The sequence below is a fragment of the Scyliorhinus canicula genome, chromosome 10, assembly GCF_902713615.1.
Source record: "Scyliorhinus canicula chromosome 10, sScyCan1.1, whole genome shotgun sequence".
Lineage (NCBI taxonomy): Eukaryota > Metazoa > Chordata > Chondrichthyes > Carcharhiniformes > Scyliorhinidae > Scyliorhinus > Scyliorhinus canicula.
Window position 1 is genome coordinate 151,403,309 of NC_052155.1, and position 26,178 is coordinate 151,429,486.

At 45.2% G+C, this 26,178-nt stretch overlaps 1 protein-coding gene across 4 annotated transcripts in view; it reads right to left on the bottom strand.

Moving 5' to 3' along the window:
• Nucleotides 1–26,178, bottom strand: part of fbxl2 (F-box and leucine-rich repeat protein 2) — a 308,660-nt gene that overhangs the window by 65,859 nt on the left and 216,623 nt on the right. For all 4 annotated transcript variants that reach the window (XM_038809918.1, XM_038809916.1, XM_038809919.1 and 1 more), the window contains 4 exons: nucleotides 19,022–19,096; nucleotides 16,579–16,709; nucleotides 7,190–7,250; nucleotides 1,134–1,178 (listed from right to left, as the gene is read on the bottom strand). In XM_038809918.1, the coding sequence (XP_038665846.1) occupies nucleotides 1,134–1,178; nucleotides 7,190–7,250; nucleotides 16,579–16,709; nucleotides 19,022–19,096 (312 nt within the window). The remainder of the gene's footprint in view (nucleotides 1–1,133; nucleotides 1,179–7,189; nucleotides 7,251–16,578; nucleotides 16,710–19,021; nucleotides 19,097–26,178) is intronic.

Genomic DNA, 26,178 nt, shown 5'->3' on the forward strand with positions numbered 1-26,178 from the left:
ATAATGTATTAAAACACATGCCAAGAAACCTTATCCACTAACATGAATTCTTTCAGTGTAAAATTATGAAAAATTCTGTACTGTGGAAAATACCCAGCGGAATTGGGTTAAAATTGTTCAAAACTAATTACCACTACAAGAGCACATCAATGATTAGGAGTCCTGTAGACAAGGCGGCACATGGCACAGTGGTTAGCACAGCTTCCTATGGCACTGAGGCTCTGGGTTCAAATCCCGGCCTTGGGTCACTGTCTGTGTGGAGTTTGCACATTCTCCGTGTCTGTGTGGGCTTCACCCCCACAACCCAAAGATGTGCAGGTTAGGTGGATTGGTCATGCTAAATTGTCCCTTAATTGGGGAAAAAAAAAATTGGGTATTCTAAATTAACAAAAAGGAACCCTGTGGAAAATAACTCACTTCCTGATTCTCAAAAGCTTGTCCACCATCTACAAGACACAAATCAGGAGTGTGATGGAGCACTCTCCACTTGCTTGGGTGAGTGCAGCTCCAATAACACTCAAGAACCTAGACACCATCCGCGACAAAGCAACCTGCTTGATTGGCACCCCATCCACAAACATTGACTCTCCTTCACCGCTGCTGCACAGTGGCAGCAGTGTGTACCATCTACAAGATGCACTGCAGGAGCGCACCAAGGCTCCTTAGACAGCACTTTCCAAACCCACCATCTAGAAGAAGGACTGCAAACACATGGAAACACCCCACCCCCATCCCAAGCCAGTCCCCATGCTGACTTGGAGATATATTGACATTTTTTCTATTGTTGATCAGTCAAAATCCTAGAACTCTCACCCAATTAACACTGTGGGTGTACCTACATTTCATGGACTGCTATGGCTCAAGAAGAGCAGCTCACCACCACCTTTTCAAGTGGAATTAGGGATGGGCAATAAATGCTGGCCTAGCCAGCAATGCCCACATTCCTTGAGTGAATTAAAAAAACATAGGTCAAAGCACAAAGTATGATTCAATAATGCTATGCAGTGCCACAGATTTGAAAAATCCCCCTGTTTTAGTATTAGCTTAGGATAGCTACATGGCAAACCTCCCATGAAGATGGCGAAAATACAAGCAGATACAAATGAAACGTCGGACTTAAATTAAGTTCTTACCAGAATACACTCTTCCAGATCCATCTTTTCAAGGTCATGACAATTCTAAAATATAGTTCAAAAAATTAATGTTACTTTCAATAAGGTGTGTTATGGAAGCTACACATTTTCTGCACTGTACACATCATAGTAGTCATAAAATGTTAAGTTTTGCGTATACTATTTTGATCCTACTTGATTCAAAATCAGAATTACACCAACAGTCTATTAGGGCATAAAAAAAGAGCCAGACACTGAAGTTCATTTCTAGAGGGATAGAATTGAAAAGCAGGGATGTTCAACAGAATTGGTTAGATCAGGCTGAGTATTGTCCTGGTTTCCATATTATAAAAACTATATATAGAGGCACTGAAAATGGTGCACTAAAGATTGACAAGGATCATACCAGAGCTGAGAGGAAACTCTGAGCAGTTTGTTTTTTTCTAGAAAAGAGAAGTCCGAGTTCTCTGACAGATGTCTTTTAGATTATGAAAGAGTAAGATATAAAGATGTTTTGACAAATGGGAAAGCCCAAAACTCGAGATCATAAATGCAAAATAGTCACCATTAAATCCAATAGGGATTCATGAGAAACCTTTTTACTCAAGGAGTCATAAGAATGTAGAGCACACTATTACAGAATTATATGAAGTGAATATAATGCATGCACTTTAGGGAAAACTAAATAAGTACATAAGGGAGAAAGGATTAGAAAGGTATGATCTCAGGCTTAGATGAGGAAAGCTAATGTAAAGCATGTATGCCGGTTTCGACCAGTTGAGTCGAATAATCGGTTTACTTACTGTATACAATATATGTAACAATTTACAGGACTATTTAATCTTTAAAACAAAATGTTCAATTTTCATTCTTTGAAGCAAAGACACTGTTCACATATAACAGATTGGACAATATCTGTGAGGTCACTGTGCGTCAGGAAATCAGAGGATTTCTCAAAGATGTTTTGATATGCTATCATGACATTGAAAACATTATAGATGCAATTTCTCTCCCAATTCTACACAGTATTCAAAGCAGTCATATCCTTGAGACAGCAATTTATTTTGACTTCCAAATTTCAGTTATAACTGAAAGATAACTGCAGTTATCTCCTGAAATTTCCGATGGGGTAAACAGATAACAATATGGTATGTGCAAGCTGTCGACTGGAAGAATTAAGATGACACTACATGCTAGATAATCTTTCTTGGTATTTTCCATACATTGTCGGAGTGCATCCATGCGATGAATTGCTTTTAAGTTCAGTCACTTGTTATGTAGGTGAACACAGCATCCGCTGCCATTTCGTACACAATATTCCACAATCTGAGCTGAACGATGTGATCTTCACTGTGTAAGGACCTTGGATTAACGTTTATGTTTGACTGGTGGAAAGATGAATAGAAAGAAGGGATTATCAATCCACGTGGATGGAAATAACTTCAGTAGGAATCTTGGATGAGATCTAAAACACGATAGAACAGCTTGGGCTAAGAAGGATTTCATGTCACAGGAGTCAAGAGGTTCAAAAGGTGAAAATAAAGGTCCCAAGGAGAATTCAATGGCAGTCATAGAATTAAGATTTTAGACCCTTACAATGCAACATAAATTAGGTGGTATTCAGGAACCGCATTATGGAGAGCACCATTTACTGTACAAAAAAATGAAAACTAGTTTCTGTCACAGGTCTAACTTATGCTAAATATTAAGATCAACGAAAACACCTATAGATAGGCTCAACTCATTTCACAACTGAAAAACAAGTACCAAAGAAAAGACCATTATCGTAGAAATATTTTTTCAAGTCATGCGGCACTTAATTAGGCAAAATAGTACCTTCACTGTGCAAAAGTGATATCAGATGAGAGTTTTATAATGTTAGAAAGCCTCTCAAGACCTAGGTTGCAAGGTGAATACAGATGACCAGAATCAGCATCATAAGAACAAAGAACAAAGAAAATTACAGCACAGGAACAGGCCCTTCGGCCCTCCCAGCCTGCGCCGATCCAGATCCTTTATCTAAACCTGTCGCCTATTTTCCAAGGATCTACTTCCCTCTGTTCCCCGCCCATTCATACATCTCCCTTAAACTTTCTCCCGCTCACCTTGAAATCGTGACCCCTTGTAATTAACACCCCCACTCTTGGAAAAAGCTTGTTGCTATCCACCTTGTCCATGCCTCTCATAATTTTGTAGACCTCAATCAGGTCCACCCTCAACCTCCGTCTTTCTAACGAAAACAATCCTAATCTACTCAACCATAGCTAGCACCCTCAATACCAGGCAACATCCTGGTGAACCTCCTCTGCACCCTCTCTAAAGCATCCACATCCTTCTGGTAATGTGGCGAACCAAAATCAGTGAAAGGGATGCTATGTCCTTGACAAATAATGGAGTTGATGACAGATGATGCAAAAAGATAGACTGCTGGATAATTCCAAGTCCTGAAACGACCTGGATCATCTCTCATTATGCTGCAAATGGAAAAGCTCATGAATTGGCGGCTATGTAGTCCATTCCAGTTCAATTTTGTCCCGAGTGTTATCCTTTGGTCAGAACACCAATATTCATTTGTTCTATACTGGGAACTGTCTGAACAGATGGTGATTTCACTTGAACCATAGATTAAAAGTGGCCGAGAAAAGAAGATGTCACTCAAGGTTCAGTCCATTGAATTATGTGCAGTCTGTGTCCAGTGGTATTTTGACCAAATAACGTATCTGTATTTAACAAAGTCAAACACCTTGTTGAAATGATCACTATGGCTCCATTTATAAACTCCATCACCAAACAATCCCTTGCATCAAAGTTGGCGATGGAACCGTCTACACATCTGAAGAATGTTTTGAGTTGAATCACCAAATGAGATCCTGAGCTCCATCTACAGTCGCTGGGGTAATGGAAGCATCTTGAAGCATGACCAGGTAGACGTTTTGACTGCTCTTGAGTGAATCTCATTAGTCTCGACCTGACACTATGAAAATGGCTACTGCAATAGACAATGAACTGTTGCATGCCAATAATAATAGTAATCTGTTTTAAACCTGCTACCCCTTATCCTAAAACTATGAGGTCTCGTTCCAGATTGCCCCACAAGAGGAAGCATCCACTCCACGTTACTTTGTCAATATCTTTTATCATCTTATATACTTCAATTAGATCTCCTGTCATTCTTCTAAACTCGAGAGAGTATAGGTCTAAACTGCTCAATTTCTCTTCATAAGACAAATCCCTCATCTCTGGGATCAATTTAGTGAACTTCCTCTGAACATCCCTCCTCAAATAATGCCTTGCACAGTGCAGTTCCCGACTTTTCTATTCTATCCTTTAGCTACAAAGGCCAAAATTCCATTTGCCTTCCTTGTTACCTGCCATACCTGAATACTAATTTTCTGCAATTCACGCGCAAGGACACCCAGATCCCACTGCACCAAAGCACTCTGTTTCTCTCCATTTAGGTAACAAGTTGCCGTTCCATTTTTCCGACCAAAATGGATAACCTCACACATATCCATGTTAAACTCCATCTGCCAAACTTTGGCCCACACACCTCACCTATCTATTTGCATTTGTAAATTTCTTACTTCCTCATAGGATAATTCCTATCCCATCTATTTTAGTGTCATCTGCAAATTTAGCTATAATACCTTCCATCCCTAAAGTCAATAATATATTGTGTAAATAGTTGGGGCCCGAGGACCAAACTCTATGGCACCCCACTAGTTACATCTTGCTAACCAGAAAAAGATCCATTTATACCAACTCTCTGCCTTCTGTTGGTCTTCTGTCCAAGCTAATAAATTATCCCTAATCTTACGTTGTGTATTCACCTTTTACGCAGCACCTTATCAAATGCCTTCTGGAAGTCCAGATATACTACATCTACGGGATGCCCATTATCCACTTGGCTTGTTACATCTTCAAAGAACTCTCACAAATAAGTCAAACACGATTTATGCTTCATAAAGCCATGCTGACTGATAGATTGCTTTCTGACTTTCTAAATGTCCTGTTATTACTTCCTTAATAATGGATTATAACAATTTCCCAATGACAAGATGTTAAACTAACTGGTCTAGTTTCCTACTTCCTGTCCGTCTCCCTTTTTGAATAAGGGCGTTACATTAACATTTTTCCAATCACTGGAACTTTTCCCGCATGCAGGGAATTTTGGAATATTATATATTTTCCGACCTGTGCCTTCCAGCCCCACCAACACACTTTGTCCCTCTGACTCAAGCATCCTACCAATCTTCCTTCACTCCACAATTGACAGCTGTCGCTTCTGCTGTCAAGTCTCCACATTCTCGGATTCCATCCTTAAATCCTAGCCTCTCCACCTGAAAACCCATCTCTAACCAACTTCTTGGTCACCAATTCTAATTATTTCTTTGTTTGGTTCAGCATTCTATTTTCTGAAATAATGCTTTTGTGAAGCACCCAGGGATGTTTTCCTATGTTAAAAGGTACTGCCTAAAGGCAAGATTAGTGTTGCAGCAGTTACTGGAAACTGCTGTCCATGGTGTCTTTAAAGGGATCCAACACAAGCTAGTCATGTACACGAGGGTGTAAGCATTGTAACAATAAAAAGCCGACATTTAAAGAAGCATTTAGTGACTATCATAGAGGCTAAAGAAAGAAGGTCATAATTCTAAACGAGCCGCTTGAAACTTGGAAACTGCATCTAAGTTGATCAGGTAACCGTGTCTACTATAGCTAGGGGCCTAGCAATTGAATGATCTGAACCATTATTGCCTCCTTGAACTTTACTTTTCTGAGGAACGTCAACCATTTGAAATATAAAATTAGGTGGATTCCTCATCGTATTTTTGGATCTATTAAATTCCACCTGCTTCTTAGTATGGAAAGCCCAATTTTTATTAACTTATGCAATGTACAGCAGAGCTGCAAGAATTGCCACTAGTTCAAGATTCCCAATGTTGTTGGAGTGAAGAACTGCCCAGAAATATGTATGTTCAAATTTGACAAAGGTATATCCTCTGGTAAAAGTGCAATTGTCCACTCACTTCATTTCATCGCCTGGTTCCAGCTCTCACGTGCCTTGAAAGATTTCTGGGAGCAGTGCCCTGATGTTAGACTAAGTGTTGTTCGATGGGAAAGTTCAGCAAAGCCAACTGCATCCTCCGATAGAAGAATTAATAGAATTCAAATCTCGAATCAATAATGCCAAGAGAAATCTGCACCATATTTCGGCATGGAGCCGAGATAGCCAAAACCTAAGCAGAGCTAGAAACTGGGAGAGTGCCAAAGACCTGCAATGAACTTGAGAAGAGGGCTTTGAACACACCCAGTAGATCAACATCTAGGAGGGTGACCACCACCAACCTTTGGGGTATAGAAAGAAAGGAAGGATGAACCAAAGCTGTATCATGCTAATAGAGAAACCCATGCTAAATCAGGCAATTGACATGTCCTGATCACATAAATAAATACAACAGTTGCACCATGAACTCCTATTGAAGTTGATGACATTAAGTTCAATAAATTAAGCTTTCTCTGGTGAGCATAAGCTCAAAATGTTCAAACAAATCAAGAGTAATATATCTCATGCATTGAGAAGAATAAGTCTAAAATGTAAAAACAGAACATGCCGGAGTGGTCTACGGCATTTGCCATGGCACTTGTTGGAACAAAGATAAATTCATAACAATAACAGAGTGGTGAATAACAACTGATACCACACCTGAACAACTGTCCACAAATGCAGGAAGAAAATAATTTGGCAGAATAATGCCGATGAATGTATCACTGATGCAGGGAAAAGTAAACTGGAGTCTCACAGGTTTGGTTCTCAACATATTGTGCAGGAGTAGCAAAGTTCACATATACAATGCTTCCAATGTCATGACCATGTTAAAATTTCAACGCTATCCAATTTATCCTGAGTGATAATGACACAGATGCCTTTTACTGACACAGATGCCTGTTTACTCCATGAGTGATGTGGAGGTTGTCATGACTAAGGAAAAATTCAATGGCTCTATTTTAGTAAATGGCATTCAAACACAATAACGAGCACCTGTAAAAACTAAGAGTGTGTATCCCAAAAAACTTACCCTCGCTAAAACTGTAAATCCAGCATCTGTCAAATGCGAACATCGTGCCACCTCCAAGATCCTGAAAGAAAATAGCACTCAAATTATTTCTAAACACAGTCCTCAACAGATTATAGGAGGGAAATTATTTTTCATCTGCACATTCTTTCTAATCAATAATGTGCTAGCAATGTTACAACAATGTACAAAATGAGACAATGGGATTTCGGTGAGCAGAACTTAGCTGGTCATTATGAAGAAACAAAACAGGTATTTGTTTTTTATTGAGCTCAATTTCACTCGCTAGGCCAATGCACTTTAAACTTTCAGTAATTATTAGGGAGCATGTGAAACACATGCCTTTCTTATTATCATGTGGTTTCCCAACATATGGCCAATACAAGGTGAACAATAAAAGTGCAGAATATTTTTCAATATTATTTATATACTGTCCAACTTGCACTTGTCCGAACAGAATGAACTTCAAGGAAGAATTTCCGGTGGCAGTTCTGAAATTGCTCAGGAATGGAATAGGCACATTAATCATATAGAGAATCCGAAGTTTTATGATTCTAAACACTGCTTCACATTTGACTTAAGAAAGCGTTTATTTACTATTTACTCAGAATATTTCTTCAACCCAAATTTCAAAAAACCATTAAACCTCAAATCAGAAAATCCAACAATGGGCATTATTTTCCCAACCCATTGTGCCCAGCGCTGATCCCAATGTGCCAGGTAAATAGCGGGAGAGGCCAAAATCGAGATTTGTGCCAGGTGCAAACCATTTTGCAATTCATCCAGTCCACTCTTGATCAGGATCTTGCCCAAAATTGGCAAGAAACTCATTAACATTAAACCTAATTTGCATTCATTTCAATCTCATTAAAGAGATGGCAGTTGAACGCTACTGCCTCCTGCGAGTCACCCGACTCCCCAGCGAGAAGTCACATGGGCGTCGTTTAGTACTCCCCTACAAACGGGAAGCTGGTGCAATGGTTACCGAGTATGCAGCTCAAGGGCACCAGTGCTTAGGGGAGTAGGGTCCTTCTGAGGGGATGGTCGGGATGCTCAGAGTCAGGGGGTCACCCCTGGGCCAGGGGTGGGGGGACTTTGCGTCTGTGAGGCCTTCAAGCCATGTAGCTTCTCTCATAAAAATGTATTTTACCTCATTTCACTGTGAGCAGCCTCTAGCTTCACAGCAGGCGGCCATCTCAAATGAGGGATTAGCCTGGTTAGTTGCGAGAGCACTTCATGGTCCTGAGCTCCCAAGTGTCTCCTTGAAGGAACAGGTACCCTATCTGAAAGAACGATTAGCGAACTGGGTGTCCTGCAACCTTTGATGCCTGAACACTATGGGCGAGATTCTCCGCAAATGCGGAGAATCGTAAAGGCTGCCGTGGGACAGGCCATGACCCACGGCAGCCTTCACGGCCACTTCCGGGGCCGGTTCTCCCCCCCGGGCGGGGCTAAGAGCGAGGCCCCGTGCGTCACGGCGGCGCGGCCTTGACGACGGTCGTCAAGGCCGCACGTCAAGCGTCACGGTGGTTGACGCGGCCGATGACGTCAGCTGCGCATGCGCAGGTTGGACAACGGCAACCTGCGCATGCGCAGTTGGCGTCTTTCTCCTCAGCCGCCCGGCAAGACGTGGCGGCTTGATCTTGCCGGGCGGCGGAGGGAAAAGAGTGCGTCTGTTTTGGACGCTGGCCTGACGATCGGTGGGCACCGATCGCGGGCCTGTCCCCTCCCGAGCACAGCTGTGGTGCTCCCGTGCCAATCGGGCCTCTAGATGCCCCAAACGGGCATCTGCCGCCCATTTCACGACGGCAGCAAGCAGGTGTGTTTGCTGCCGTGGTGAAACGGGCGTGAAGGGCTGGCCGCTTGGCCCATCGGCCTCAGAGAATCGCCGCTCGCCGATTCGTGGCGTGGGGGGGGGGGGGGGGGGGGGGGGGGGGGGGGGGGGAATAGCGGGAGGGTGTGAAAAATGTCGGGAGGCCCTCCCGCTATACTCCCACCCGGCGTGGGGGGCGGAGAAACGCGCCCTATATCTGTACTTTAGGAGTGTCAGCACCATAGAGGCAGCTGCCAACAAGCAAACATTAAAGAGCAGGGCTTCACCACTGAGGACCCTCTTGCGGATAAAGAGCAAGTGTCTGGAGAAGCTGAGCATGAGCTCCATAAAGTTGCTGGCAGAGAACTAGAGTTCCTGATCTGGCCTGGAGTGAGTGTGCAGAGCATAGTTTGCAAGCACAACTGGTTCACTGGATGGAACTCAGAAAGAAGGCTGGACAGTGATGACAAGAGTGGGAGGGGCTTGCAGGATAGAAGGGTGCTGGGGTGGAAGACCCAACTGATCATCCATCTCTCTCCTTCTCCATTGCTTCCAGAAACAATAATGATTCGTGTTGATCCCGCAGTAGCTGCTTGTTGTGCTTTTTGGTTTTTTAAAAAATAATTTTTATTCAAATTTTCACATTTTCACAAAAAAGAAAACAGTAACAGAAAATTCAAAGAACAAAAAGAACAAACCGCTGCCCCCCCCCCCCCCCCCCCCCGCCCGCCCATATATACAAAAGAGAAACAATAAATAAACGGCCGTCGATAGCGAAGATTCAACCCAAAACAAAAACAAAGAGACCACCCCCCACCCGGGTTGCTGCTACTGCTGACCTTTTGATTTTACCGTTCTGCCAGGAGATCTAGGAATGGTTGCCATCTCCTGAAAAACCCCTGCACTGACCCCCTTAGGGCAAATTTCACCTTCTCCAATTTAATAAACCCCGCCATATCGTTGACCCAGGCCTCCAACGCTTGGGGGCCTTCCACTGAAGAAAAATCCTCCGCCGGGCTACTAGGGACGCAAAGGCCAGAACATCAGCCTCTTTCCCCTCCTGCACTCCCGACTCCATTGCAACCCCTAATATTGCGAGTCCCCAGCCTGGATTGACCCTGGATCCTACCACCCTCGATACCGTCCTTGCTACACCCTTCCAAAACTCCCCCAGCGCTGGGCATGCCCAGAAAATATGGACATGGTTTGCTGGGCCCCCAGAGCACCTAACACACCTGTCCTCACTCCCAAAAAACCGACACATCCTTGTCCCGGTCATATGAGCCCTATGCAGCACCTGAAACTGTATGAGGCTAAGCCTCGCACATGAAGAGGAGGAGTTCACCCTTTCCAGGGCATCCGCCCACGTCCCCTCCTCAATCTCCTCACCCAGCTCCTCCTCCCATTTACCTTTCAGCTCCTCCACCAAGGCCTCGTCTACCTCCTGCATCACCTGGTATGCGTCCGAGATCCTCCCCTCTCCAACCCACACCCCCGAGAGCACGCTGTCCTGGACACCACGCAGGGGGAACACCGCCACCTGCCGCCTGACAAACACCCTTACTTGCATGTACCTAAAGGTGTTCCCCGGGGGGAGCCTGAACTTCCCTTCCAGCTCACCCAAGCTCGCAAACTTCCTGTCTATGAACAGGTCCCCCAGCCTCCTGACACCTGTCCTGTGCCAACTCAGGAACCCGTTATCAATTCTCCCCGGAACAAACCGCTGGTTCCCCCGTATCGGGGACCCCATCGAGGCCCCCACCTCCCCCCTGTGCCGCCTCCATTGCCCCCAAATCTTGAGGGTAGCTGCCACCACTGGGCTCGTGGTATACCTCATTGGAGGGAGCGGCAGCGGCACCGTTGCCAGCGCTTCCAGGCTCGTACCCACACAGGATGCCATCTCCAGCCTCTTCCATGCCGCCCCCTCCCCATCCATTACCCACTTACGCACCATCGCTGCGTTGGCAGCCCAATAATACCCACAGAGGTTGGGCAACACCAGCCCCCCCCATCCCAAGAACACCCGTCTCACCCTTGGAGTCCCGTGTGCCCACACAAACCCGGTAATGCTCCTGTTAACCCGCCTGAAAAAGGCCTTCGGGATAAGGATGGGGAGGCACTGGAACAGGAACAGAAACCTTGGGAGCACCGTCATCTTGACTGACTGCACCCTACCCGCCAAAGACAGCGGCAACATGTCCCACCTCTTAAACGCCTCCTCCATTTGCTCCACCAGCCTTGTGAGGTTTAGCTTATGCAAGGCCCCCCAGCTCCTGGCCACCTGAACCCCCAAGTACCTGAATCTCCTCTCCGCCCTTTTCAATGGGAGCCTCCCAATCCCCCCCTCCTGTTCCCCCGGGTGTACCACATACAGCTCGCTTTTCCCAAAGTTAAGCTTATACCCTGAGAAATCCCCAAATTCCTGGAGAATCCCCATCACCACTGGGTCCGCCACATACAACAATAGGTCATCCGCATAGAGCGACACTCGGTGCTCCTCCCCACCCCGGACCAGTCCCCTCCAATCCCCCGACTCCCTCAGCGCTATAGCCAGGGGTTCAACTGCCAGCGCAAAAAGTAGGGGGGACAGGGGACACCCCTGCCTCGTCCCTCGGTATAGTCGAAAATACTCTGACCTCCTCTTATTCGTGGCCACACTCGCCATCGGGGCCTCAGACAACAGCCTCACCCAACTGACAAACCCCTCCCCAAACCCGAACCTTTCCAGCACCTCCCACAAGTACCCCCACTCGACCCTATCAAAGGCCTTCTCCGCATCTAGCGCCACCACTATCTCCGCCTCCCCTTCCACCGCCAGCATCATAATAACGTTCAAGAGCCTCCGTATATTAGTGTTCAGCTGCCTCCCCTTCACAAGCCCCGTTTGATCCTCGTGGATAGCCTGCGGCACACAATCCTCTATCTTCGTGGCCAAGATCTTTGCCAAAAACTTAGCGTCCACATTCAGGAGTGAGATCGGCCTGTATGACCCACACTGCAGGGGATCCTTGTCTCGCTTAAGGATCAAGGAGATCAGCGCCCGAGACATCGTCAGGGGCAAAGCCCTCCCCTCCCTCGCCTCGTTGAAGGCCCAGCAGGTCTGCATACGCCTTGTAAAATTCAACCGGGAACCCATCCGGCCGCGGCGCCTTCCCCGACTGCATGTTCCCTATCCCTTTAACCAGCTCCTCAAGCTCAACTGGCGCCCCCAGACCCTCCACCCGTCCCTCCTCCACCCTCGGGAATCTCAGCCGGTCCAAAAAGCACCCCATCCCCCCCTTCTCCGTCGGAGGTTCGGACCGATATAGTCTCTCATAAAAGTCCCTGAAGACCCCATTAATGTCTACCCCACTCCGCACATTTCCTCCCCAGTCCTTAACTCCACCAATCTCCCTAGCCGCATCCCGCTTACGGAGCTGGTGTGCCAGCATCCTACTCGCCTTCTCCCCATACTCGTACACCGCACCCTGAGCCTTTCTCCATTGAGCCTCCGCCTTTCTGGTGGTCAACAAGTCGAACTCAGCACGAAGGCTGCGCCGCTCCCTCAGCAATCCCTCCTCCGGGGCCTCCGCGTACCTCCTGTCCACCCTCACCATCTCCCCCACCAATCTCTCCCTTTCTCTCTGATCCCCTCTCTCCCTGTGGGCCCGAATGGAGATCAACCCCCCCCGAACCACCGCCTTCAGCGCCTCCCAGACCGTCCCCACTCGGACCTCCCCATTATCGTTGACCTCCAGGTACCTCTCGATGCATCCTCGAACCCGCCCCCTCACATCCTCGTCCGCCAGCAGCCCCCCTCCAAGCGCCACAACGGGCGCTGGTCCCTCTCCTCCCCCAGCTCGAGGTCCACCCAATGCGGGGCATGGTCAGAAATGGCTATCGCCGAGTACTCAGCGTCTACTACCCCTGCAATCAGCGCCCTACTCAAAACAAAGTCGTCGATCCGGGAGTAGGCCTTATGCACATGGGAGAAGTATGAAAATTCCCTGGCCCTTGGCCTCGCGAACCTCCGAGGATCCACCCCTCCCATCTGGTCCATAAACCCCCTCAGCACCTTAGCCGCCGCAGGCCTCTTACCCGTTCTGGAACTGGATCGATTCAGTGGCGGATCCAGCACCATGTTGAAATCCCCCCCCATTATCAGGCCCACCACCTCCAAATCTGGAATCCGGCCCAACATGCGCTGCATGAAACCTGCATCATTCCAATTCGGGGCATATAAATTGACCAGCACCACCCGCTCCCCTTGCAGCTTGCCGCTCACCATGACATACCCCCCTCCGCTGTCTGCCACTAAACTCGACGCCTCAAACGGCACCCTCTTCCCCACCAGGATCGCCACCCCCCGGTTTTTTGCATCCAGCCCCGAATGAAACAGTTGGCCCACCCACCCCTTCCTCAACCTGACCTGATCCGCCACTTTCAGGTGCGTCTCCTGAAGCATAGCCACGTCCGCCTTCAGCCCCCTCAGGTGCGCGAACACGCGGGACCGTTTGACCGGCCCATTCAGTCCCCTCACATTCCAGGTGATCAGCCGGATCGGAGGGCCATCTGCCCCCATCGACTAGCCATCACACTTCCGTAGTCCGCCATGTGCCCGCGCCCCCCGCTCAGCCCGTTCCCCACAGTGACAGACCGCCACCCTGATCCCCTCTGCACGCGCCAGCAACCCGGTATCACCCCCCCCCCCCCCCCCCCAACCCAACCCCCCCCCCAAGCTAGGGCCCCCCCTAGCTGCGTAACTCCGGTCATTGTACTTCCGTAAGTCAGCCGACTCCTGCTGACTCTGGCTACTCCCGCCACCCCAATTACCCTCCCCAGTGTCCCCCAACCATTCCCCGAATGCCGACCCCGCTCCCTGCTTCTCCAGCGTGGGAGAGAGGCCCGCGCCCCCCATCCCAAGCCCCGTCCTGACCCAAAACGCAGGAAGACAGGCACATGACCCAACAGGACCGCGAACCCCACCCAAACCCGTAACCAGTGAAATAATAAAAATCCAAACACGATATGATAAAACTCCCAAGTAAACAGATAACAGTCGCGAAAAGCAGAAAAGGCAAGACAGCAAAAAAAAAACAAAAAAAAAACATCGTCCAATAGGACCAAAAAGAGCGAAAGGATTTCAAGGAGGACAAAGCTTCCGGGCTGCGTTAAACGTTCCCCAGCCCCCAGTCCTCAGTTCAAGTCCAGCTTCTCTGCCTGGACAAAAGTCCAGGCCTCCTCCGGGGAGTCAAAATAAAGTTGGCGGTCTTTATAAGTGACCCACAGGCGTGCCGGCTGCAACAGGCCAAACTTTACCCCCTTGTGGAGCATTACCTTTGCCTGGTTAAACCCAGCCCTTCTGTTTGCCACCTCCGCACTCCAGTCCTGGTCGATCCTGATCTCCGTATTCTCCCACTTATTACTCCTCTCCCTCTTCGGCCAACGAAGCACACACTCACGGTCGACCAAGCGTTGAAATCGGACCAGCACCGTGGCTCGTTCGGCCTGGGCGTTCGCAGCCGCACCCGATGGGCACTCTCCAGCTCCAGGGGTCCCCCGAACGACCCCGCACCCATCAGCGAGTTCAGCATCAGGATCACGTAGGCCCCCAAATCCACCCCTTCCAGCCCCTCCGGGAGGCCCAAAATCCGCAGATTCGTCCGGCGGGAGCGGTTCTCCATCTTTTCCAACCATTTCTTGTGAAGTGCCTCGTGCGACTCCACCTTCACCGCCAGGCCGAGGAGTTCGTCCTCCGAAGCCTTTTGCAGCAGCTCCCGAATCTCCGCAGCCTGAGCTGTCTGAGTCGCCCCGAGCCTGTCCAGCGACGGCCTCAACGGCTCCAGGATCTCAGCTTTTAGTTCCTGGGAGGAGCGCAGCAGCAGGTCCTGCTGCTCCCTCTCCCACTGCTGCCACGCTGCCGGTTCCCCGCCCGCCGCCATCTTGTCCTTTTTGCCTTGCACCTTCTTCTGCTGCAAAGTTGATTTTCTGGTTGCTCCACTTCTAGTCCAGCCCATCCACCGGCCACCAAGCGCCGAGGCTGTGTTCCCACCTGGGGAATAATCAAATCAGCGCCGGTGCGGGCCCTTAAAAGAGCCCTTGGTGAGATATTTTCCAGTTGTTCCCTTTGCTGCTAGAATCCAGCTTTCATTAGTCAGCTTGAAGCTTCTAACACAGCCCTTCCCCCGCCAGCATGCTGAATAGGCTTTGTTTCTCTGCTGCAGCCCCAGCCAAATCCTACACTGTTTCTGAGGGACTGGAAACCAAGAAACATATCATTCCTGGGGGAAAATACTCCTCCAACATTTCACCTATACTTTTTCATAAAAATTCCACCCCATATTGCTTAAAAAAAGAACTCATTTCTGTGATCTTAGCAGGAGCTGCCATGTGTGTGACCACTCACTCCATGGTGCACACCAGAAGTCTCCACACAATGTTATTTAGCAACAAGAAAAAACAATTGGGTACACTCAATAAATTTATCTACCCTTGGTTGATCTAAATTCTGTCTATTCAACACATCACCACATTCCTCAAACTCTTCTCTCTAATAACTAATTTGCTTCATCTCCCATTTGGACTTCAGGTTTCAGTGGTCTTTTGAATCATTTGTTCTACATTGCTCCTTCGTTATGTTCCAGAATACTAGTTGGTGAAGAATATAACTGGAGCCAATCTTTACAAATGTATTAGTATTTATTTACACATAGGCAGCACCGTGGCACAGTGATAAGCACTGCTACCTCACAGCACAAGGGACCCGGGTTCAATTCCGACCTTGGGTGACTGTGTGGAGTTTGCACTTTCTCCCCATGCCTGCGTGGATTTTCTCCGGGTGTTCCGGGAGTTCCTCCCACAGTCCAACGATGTGCAGGTTAGGTGGATTTGAGGTGCTAAAGAAAATTGCCCTTAGTCTTCAAATATGTACAGGTTAGGTAGATTTACGGGGATAGGGTGGCGGATGGGCCTAAGTAGGGTGCTCTTTCAGAAGGTCGGTGCAGACTCTATGGGCTGAATGGCTTCCTTCTGCACTGTAGGGAGTCTATGGACACACAATTAGAGATTACAAACTATCACCTCCTAACCCTAACAACGATAGTTTAAGTTTGTGTCTGTTTATAGGGGCACAAGTGTAACCATTCAAAGACCTCCGATCACACCTGCCTACAAGTAAACACAATTAATTTACAATTAACACCCTTTACTGAAGAAAAGACTTCTTGATTCTGTCCATATTCTGGATTTTAGTTTCAAACTTAAGTTTGTTCCATTAAGTATTTAACCCACTTGATACGACTTTGCCAATTCCCTTCAAGATTTTGAAAACTTCAATTAGGTCATCCCAAAAATCTTCCATTTCCAAAGCAAGTGACTTAATTATACTTTTCTCATAACCACAACCCCAATTTACAATAAACAAAATCATAATTATTTCTGTACATTCTGAAGCACAGCAATCTAATTAAGTAAAGAACTGGATATAGTGCACCTAATATAAATGTAAGCAGCAGTTATTGCAACTACGTGACAACTTTGTATGCTTCAACATTAGGGAACTTCTATAAAGGTGAACTCTACATTTGATGATCATACTCACTTGAGCCTCGGACAATTCAATCCCAATGCAGTTATGGAAGCATCAGTAATGTTTCCACATCCGGACACACATAGAAACTGGAGTTTATGGCAGCCTCTGCAAACACTTACTAATCCGTCATCTGTGATTTGCTTTGAAGGCAAACAGAATTAGAGGTTATTAGCTGCTTTAGAACATCAAGTTAGCTACAAAACGAATAAAAATCTGTTCTGCCATGAGCAATTTGACAGAATCAACAAGAAAAATTGTGGATAACTTGCTGAGAGCAACTAGAGTAGAGTGCCGAAGGATGGGGTCCCTCTCTAAAGCCAGGTGAACAAATGAAAACCAGTGAGTCCTTGGTTGAAGATTCGAGCAGATACTTGATTGAAATGGCCCCTCTCAACCCAGCACCGGAAACTGTGCTGCTGAGTACGAGGTTGGAGATACATAAAAATATGCAACTAATGTTCGATCGGCACTGCACCCTTAATCCCTGTTAGAAGCTGTCACTGTTCAGTTGCCCATCCTTCTTTGGCTCTGATCCCAAAAAAGGAAGAAAGGTTAATGTAGTCGTTAGTGCAAAACTATTAATCCACAGCAGTAACTTGCACGATGACCACATGTGTTCTGGACATTTTTGCATTCTGTAAAACTCCTGACGAAAGGATCATACTAAAGATCTTGCAAAGCTGAATAGGATTCATATTTCTTATTTTCATTGATTTGTACTCAAAATCTTGAGCTGTAGCTGCAATACTGGAAGTTTTCCTGGTTGATCATTCTAGTTCAACTATTGCAGAAGAATGATTAGTATCCTTGGAGTTGCAATGCTCACAACAGCACATGAAGTGAGGAGTTTACAAAGCTAGTTTGATGCAATGCACAACAAGAGACTGGGGTGTAGGATTCTAGAGCACTAACTGATGTTGCGAAGGAGTTCCCTCTTGCAAGATGGCATTTCTTGGCAAAGGTATGTTTGACCAGATTTAATATCAAAAGGCATTTATTGCAACCTTAAGACTGGGCAAATGTCTTGCAACAAACCTTCAGAAGGTTGAAGCAGAGTCACTAGGCAGTATTCTAATCAATAACTATGAGACACCTTAATATTCCAAATGTTGATTTTTTTTTACATGCAGGAGCAATGGAGATCAAGGTAGTTGTCAAATAAAACAGATCCTTATGTTAAATAGTCAAACAAGAGTTATTAAAAAAGTATCAAGGAAACAAGAGGACTGTTTTAGGGTTCTTAGTGTTGTGGATCAGGCATATCCTTTGCACTGTAAGAGAGCCAAGGTGTTAAATGGTGATTGTCATTACCAATCCTAGAACTTGAGCAAATCAACCAGTAAGCTAAAGATGTCAAACGAAGAACACAAATGCTTAGATTATTAGTTACCAAATCTAAAATTAGACTCAAACAGCCATTCACTAAAGTGGAACTTAGTTATCAAGAACAAAGCAAAGGAACAACAATGCCATAATGTTTGTTATTTGAGAAAAGGCAGTGGAAATCATGTGCAGGATTCTTTGATCCTGAGGCAAAGTGACACCGTCGTTAACGCAGTCGCGTTTCACGACGGCGTCCACATGCCCTCAGGAGCAGCGATTCCGGGCCCCTCAGTAGGCCAGCACGGTACTGCAGCACTGGAGAAACCCACGCCACTCCAGCTGCTGATGCTGGTGTCAAATGGGCGCCGCGGGTCTGCGCGTGCGCAGTAGGGGTAGCGGTGCACGATTTGCGCCCGGCCTGGTTTTTCTCCGGCCCCCATGGGGCTGAGATAATCCCGCCCCATGCCTTTCATTATAAAAAAAGGGAACATTTTTAGTCAATTCACCCCAACCACTCTTCCGCACATTCCACTGGCTGAATAAGCAGCAGCACTGGCCAAAGCATTCAAACTTTATGCCTCATTTCCAACCAGAATATTGTAAGTAATATGGGTTCAACCAAAGAGGTCAAGACAAAAAACATATTTAACGTCCCTTGCATCTTTTGGAAACTTTGGGCATGCACAACTTTGAACACAAGCAAATTCCATTGCTTTGTTTCTCTTTATCCAGCGAATCCTGTAAAGCTAAATTTGCACAGATTCTACATTAAATTAATGGTAATTGCAATAAAGACCCAGATATTCCAGTCCCTCGACGGTGCACGGGTTTCCTGGTGACGACAGCGGGACCAGTAAATCCCGCTTGCGAGCTGCCTCTGCTACCGGAAAACATACAGTGGGTTGGTTGGTAAATCACACCCAACAAAGATTTTGGATAACCAAAAATTTAGAAGTGTAAGGTGTGAGCATAAATCAGATATGGGTGTCCAGCATTTTCTTTATTACATAACGGAGATGTTCCTACTAATAAGACCTCAGCAGCAAATTAGCAGTAAATATGAACAACAGAGTTAACCAGAGAAAAAGTACAATTCAAGTCCAAAATGAGTAAACCAATAAATACTTACTGAACATGCTTGTAAATTAAGTGTCACGAGTTCTGGACAGTGAATCTGTATGTGTTTCAATGAATCATCATCCAGCTGTTGAAAAAAAAACTCTAATTATTATCAAACCGCAATAGTAATCAGTACAGGATAAAAGTATCAATGTTTGTTGTCATATTTTTTAGTACATTAGAGGCATCTTTTCAACCAGAAATACTAAATGTCGCTTGTACTATTCTGTTAAATTGATTCAAAAAAGGTGAATTTTTCATAGGTATTTTATAAAATGTAATCGTGTATGAAGAAAATATGTTAAGAAATTGTGGTAAAAAGGTAAGAAATGAACAGTATAAGGCAAATATTTACTGGTTAGCCAAAACTATGAAGAACAGAAGCTATGATCAGTCAACACTCAATAAATTACAGCTATCTTAACCCATTTAAAAATTGTAAAAATTATTGAATTTTGAATTTCAACTTGAGCTAAAGATTCTTGATCATAGATTATGGAACCATAGAAGATGAAGACCATTTAGATTCTTGATCATAGAATGTTCACAGTACAGAAGGAGGCCATTCAGCCCATCGGGTCTGCACTGACCCTCTGAAAGAGCACTCCACCCAAATCCAATCCCCCATCCTATCTTAATAATCCTTTAACCTAACCTACACATCTTTAGTCACTAAGGGGAAATTTAGTGTGGCCAATCCACCTAACCTGCGCATCTTTGGACTGTGGAAGGAAACCAGAGCACCCGGACGTAACCCATGCAGACACGGGGAGGAAGTGCAAACACCAAACAATCACCCAAGGTGGGAATTGAACCTGGGTCTCTGGCTCTGTGAGGCAGCACTGTGCCAACGTGCCACCCAAGTTTGGAACATAAATTTTGGCAATGCATTGGTTTGGTTCAATGTCTTTTATAGCCAGTCCATTAAGTATTTTCTTAGCAAGGACAGGGCATTGTTCTGTGTGCTGGGACAGAGCCAGGCAAAAGGTTGTCCATGGTTCGGGAGAAGTGATTGGAAGCTATACAATATCACAAATTTCTACATAGAACTGCTGCTGTTTGGTATCCCAAATGTCACAATTTGTACAAAAGGTCCTGCATTGGTGAAAAACCAATTTCAGAGCAGATATAATCAGGGTCAAACACTTTCCAAAAGTATTTAATTCAACTTCCTGGATGTGAAATCTTAATTGGAGAATTCCTACCAATTACTTTGTGAGCATATTGACACCAACATTACCATCTGAACAACACAAAATGCCCATCATTCCCCAAATAAGGAATATTAGAAATAAAAATCAATTGCGGCATTAACAAATGAAAAAAAATACAAAGCATATTTGTTTATTTATTTTAAATACAGCGTCTAATTTTTTAAGCAATGTCACCTTCCATCTACAAGTCAATGCCTTTAATATAAACGGGATAAAAAGGCCATCAAGACTCTTGTCGCAGGTTTAGCACCCTGCAAAGACCATGACAGTTAGGCCAATCACTTTATCACTCAATATTACTATACATGGATCTCATTTCAAAAATAGGCTTCAGTCCTTTTCAGTAAGTGGTAGCAAGGAAACCAATTAACCGCCCTTGCACTTTTTGGAAAATCTGGGTGTGCAAAACTCTGAACACAGATGTCACTTTAGTTCTCCTCCTCTTCCACTCTGCAAAGCTAAGGTTGCATAGATTCTACATTAGATTAAATGGTAATCATGGAGAAAGATTTTAAAAATAAATTTAGAGTGCCCAATGTTTTCAGTTAAGGGGCAATTTAGCGTGGCCAATCCACCTAACCTGCACATCTTTGGTTGTGGGGGTGAGACCTACGCGGACCACGGGAGAACGTGCAAACTCCACACAGACATTGACCCAGGGCCGGGATCAAACCCGGGTTCTCAGCACTGTGGGCAACAGTGCTAACCACTGTGCCACCTGCTGCCCAAATTTTTATAGGTTAAAGAAGAATCAAGGAATAAGCCAGAAGGGAGGTATGCATCTGGAGGCTGGTCAACAAGTGAATAAAGATTTACAGCACATATCCTCATATTAAACTCCAATATATAAAAATAGCTAACCAATGCAGTATATAGGAGGGATTCTCAGTCACTTAGGTCAGCTTGGAATACATCAGCATCAAAGCATTTAATACAAATGGATATTGCTGCAGGAGTTTCTCTGGGCAGAGCTCTCGGACCAACCATCATCAGCTGCTTCATCATGACTTTTCTAACATTGTAAGAGGGGAAATTCATTGATGGTGGCATAACGCTCAATTCCAATTGCAACTCCTCAGCTAAGGAAATAGTTCATATCAATAAGACCTGGACAACATACAGTTTTTGGCTGATAAGTGACAAGCAATATTCCTGCCACGCAAGTGTTCAGAAATGACCATCTCCAACAAAAGACTCTAATCACCCCTCCCTGTCATTCAATGGCATTATTATCGTCAGATCTTACACACACATCCAGGGGTCACCACTGACCAAAATCTTAACTAGGCCAACCACAAAAATACTATGGCTACAGGGACAGGTCAGATATTGGACATGCCATGGTGAGTGACATCTCCCAACTCCACAGGCACATGACAGGTGTGTGATGGAATGCTTTCCACTTGCCACTCCCAACAATACTCCAGGATAAAGCAGCCCACTTGATTGGCACCGCAGCCACAACCTTAATTAATTGACTCCCTGCACAACAGGTGCTGCAGTGTGTACCATCTACAAGATGCACTGAATACACTCATTGAGGTTTCTTCAACATCAGCTCCCCAAACACATGGTTGCTACTACCTAGATGAACAACAGCAGCAGATCATTACATGATCTTGTAGTCCATGTGGTACAGGTATACAATCCAGTGATAGTGAAGGAACGGTAATATAGTTCCGAGTTAGGGTGGAGTATGGCTTGGAGAGGTGGTGTTGTAAACCTCTGGAATGGGAGCCAACCAAGCTTGTGAACGTAGGGAATTCCTTCAAGTGAAAGCTGGACAATCTTCTGGCTGGGGCAGCGACTACCTTGTAACATTAGTCAGGAACAGGGTGGTTCCTTGGAGTAGTTCTGATGTTCCTTGGAGTAGCTAAGATGTTCAGAGAAGAATTTTATATTCATAGTACCTCCAATCCCTCCCCCCCCACCCCCCACCCCACCAGCCAGGTATTACACAAGAAACCCGAGGGCTGGGGAGTGCATTTGTATATTTTGATGTGTTGGGCATCGTAACTGTTTTAGACAGACTGAACGGACCAGTTGGTCTTTCTCTGTCCATAATTTTTAATGTGACAGCTCTTATCAACATTTATGATAGCAGTAATTTGTAAACGCATGTTAATGACTTAATGCCCCTGTCCGTTGTTTTACTATAAATTTAATGTATATTTACTCAATTTGTGGACATAACCCAAGCAGAGTATGCTGAAATTCACCCCAGCATTTGCAGACTATTTTACAGCGTGTGCTATTCTATGGTCATTTTAGACAAATAATATTTGAATAGGTTACCACATTTCTTGCAACAAACATCCGACCAGATTGGGAAAGGTTCTAGATTCTCAGGCTTTATCCAGCCTGAATTTCAGGGCTCCACATTTAATGGAAGTAATAGGTGGTTTGAATGGAGAAGCAAGCAAGCAACGATGAGTAATATTTCTATACTTTAACTAACTTGAGCAAAATAAAACTCGGGATAACTCGGGTATGGAATATGGGCTTGACCAACATGTCAAACCAAATTGAGAGGTTCACAGAGGTTATTCTTTGTGGTAGAGAAAGTAAGTCTTAAGCATGAGCTACTTAAGGTCACAACTGATTCGGATATGGCTACCATGTGCTGTGCAAACAAGATTCAAGTCCCAGGTACCCACAGTTTGTTGCAAAATGCTTCATTCACCACTGAATCTTCTAATGCTGTCAGGTCATAAGCCCCAATGGCTTCTCCTTAATAGTGATCCTTGATGTAATACGTCAGGAAAGCTGCAATATCTCAAAAGCAAGAAACTGCAACCATTATGAAATGAAAAATGAAATGAAAATCGCTTATTGTCACGGGTAGGCTTCAATGAAGTTACTGTGAAAAGCCCCTAGTCGCCACATTCCGGCGGCTGTCCGGGGAGGCTGGTTCGGGAATCGAACCGTGCTGCTGGCCTGCTTGGTCTGCTTTAAAAGCCAGCGATTTAGCCCTGTGAGCTAAACCAGCCGCTGGCAGCCAATGCTGCCACCAATGACCAACTGTTTTCGCTCAGCACTTCAAACATTTCTGAAATAAGGAAATATTGCAAACTTAGACATATCGGCACAAGAACCATGCAGTTAGAGCCTCCAAACAACATTAAACCACATCTGAGCTATATGAGCCAAGAAATGCAGTTAATAATGCACCATGATGGATTTAGAGATACTCAAAGCAGACACTTATGAGGTAAGAAGCATGATGTTACTGATCACAGTTGAACAGATGGTTTTAGTATTGACAGCATTAATTTTTGAGGCTTTTCAAGTCACCCATGAATTGTGCTGGCCAGGAAATCACTCAGAACAGCAAGGACTCTGGAGTTAGTGGTTGTGATCAAACGGCTACATTGAGCATCATTGATGTGTATGTGGAAGTTGACATTGAGACATAGTAGAATGGGCAGAAACAAGTCTCAGGATGAAGCTTTGGGATGCATCAGAAAGGACACTGGTGGCATAGGAGAAAGAAAACAACTGAGGGAACATAGTGATTGTACTGGAACAGGTCATGTTTGACAAGTTTCCATTGATAGTTAGCTTACTAAAACTTAAACCTTTAAATATCAACACTTGCTAATGTTAAAATAGATCTCACAAACGCTTTTGCTTGCTACGAGCTTGCTGTTATACATATTGAATCTTTCATAGAATTTACAGTACAGAAGGAGGCCATTCGGCCCATCGAGTCTGTACCGGCTCCTGGAAAGAGCACCCTACCCAAGGTTAACACCTCCACCCTATCCCCATAACCCAGTAACCCTACTCAACACTAAGGGCAATTTTGGACACTAAGGGCAATTTATCACGGCCAATCCACCTAACCTGCACATCTTTGGACTGTGGGAGGAAACCGGAGCACCCGGAGGAAACCCACGCACACAAGGGGAGGATGTGCAGACTCCACACAGACAGTGACCCAATCCGGAATCGAACCTGGGACCCTGGAGCTGTGAAGCGATTGTGCTATCCACAATGCTACCTTGCTGCCCTGTAGTTGCACTACATTTTTAAGAAAATATTTTAACACTCCTGGAATCAAAACTTCCTTGGCACAGCTGTTGCGTGAAAATACTCCGTTGAATCTAAAAAACAGGCCTTAAAACTATTCTTCATCCAAACAAAATTATGTCCCACCTTGAGGATGTGATTCCTCACTGGCAATCCTGACAATACTGAGGAGTATTTGATCGGCTTTTTTCAAGAATTTTAAGGGGAATAGATAAGGTAGATAGAGTAAAACTATTCCCACTGATTGGGAAGTCTAGAACTAGAAGAAGACATAGTCTGGGAGTTGGAGCAAGATCTTTCAGAAGTGAAGTCAGGAAGCAGAGCTACACACATAGGATGGCAAAACTTTGAAAATGTCCTCTGCTAGATCAATTATTCATTTTAAATCTGAGGTAGAAATACCTTTGTAAACAAGACATGAAAGGATATGGGGCAAACTCAAGGTCAATATAGAGATAGATCGAAGAACAGCCATGATCTCCCCAAATAGCAGAAAAGACTCAAGGCGCTAAATAGCCTACCCTACGTGCAAGAGGGGAATAAGGGTAACATTTGACTAAGTGCTGCATCAAGGAGTCCGAATAAAATTGAAATCAATGAAATTAGGTAGGACATTCTTCTGCAGTTGGAGTCTTAATCAGTACAAAGAAAGATGCTTGTAGCTGTTCGAGGCCAATCGTTTTAGCAACAGATCACTGCAGAAGTTTCTACGGGTAGCGTCTTAGACTTAACTTTCTTCAGTTGTTTCACCAATAACCTTCCCTCCATCATGTGATTAGAGATGGGACACCATGCTAATATTTGCAGTGTTCAACTCAATTTGCAATTCTTCAGATAATGAAGCAGCCCATGCCCACATGTATGATTGAGCTGATAGGTAATAGGTAACATTTGTTTCAGAAAATTACCCATCTCCTATGATAGGAAATGTAACCATCTCATAAACTCAGCTGGATCAGCCATATTTATGTCTTGGCTACCAGACCAGATCAGTGGCTGAATAGTTTGTGGCAAAAGGCTCACCACCTGATTCCATCATCTATAAGGCACAAATCAGGAGTGTGCTGGAATGCTCACCACTTGCCTAAGTGGGGCAGCTGCAACAACATTCAACATCATCTGGAACAAAGAGCTACACTTGATTTCACCATCAGCTCATTGTGGCTGCATGTATACCATCTACAGGACAATCTCCAAGGCCTTTTTAGCAACATCTCCCAAACCCACAATTTCCATCACAGCAGGTGTAGCAGGTACATGCATACAACATCATCTGCCAAGTTAGGCACCATCCTGACTTGGAAATATATCACAGTTCCCTCATTATCATTGGATCAAAATCATGGAACTCTCCACTCAACAACATAATGAAGTATCTTCACCACATGGACTGAAGAGGATCAAGGTGTCCAACAGCCTCTCGGGGCAATTAGTGATGGGCATTATATGTCATCCTTGCCAGTGATGGCCATGTCCCGAGAAAGAAAATATCAACCCTATCTAAAAGTTTGCCTTTCTTTAAGGACTGATGCCCAGCTGCATAATACCCACAACATCCATTGTATAATAGTATAGCTAGTAATTTGACCTGCAGACCCAACAGAAATGGTCAAATACTCAGCTATCAACAATAAAGCTGAATTTCTGGAATTACGCTAGAGATATAGCCAAAGGGCATTGGCAGAATTTCTTCGCGATAAATTAGTCATCTATTACAACTTAGTTAGCTCTTGCCACTTCAGACAGCCACTTCTCGCTCTCTGTAATATTCTCCAACTCCTCAACCCTCTGCGATATCCGTGCTCCTCTATTTCTGGTCTCTTAACTATTCCCATTCATAATTGCACCACCATTGGTGACCGTGCCTTCAGTTGCCAAGCCTCAAACTCTGGAATTATCTTTCTCTCTCTACCTCTCTTTC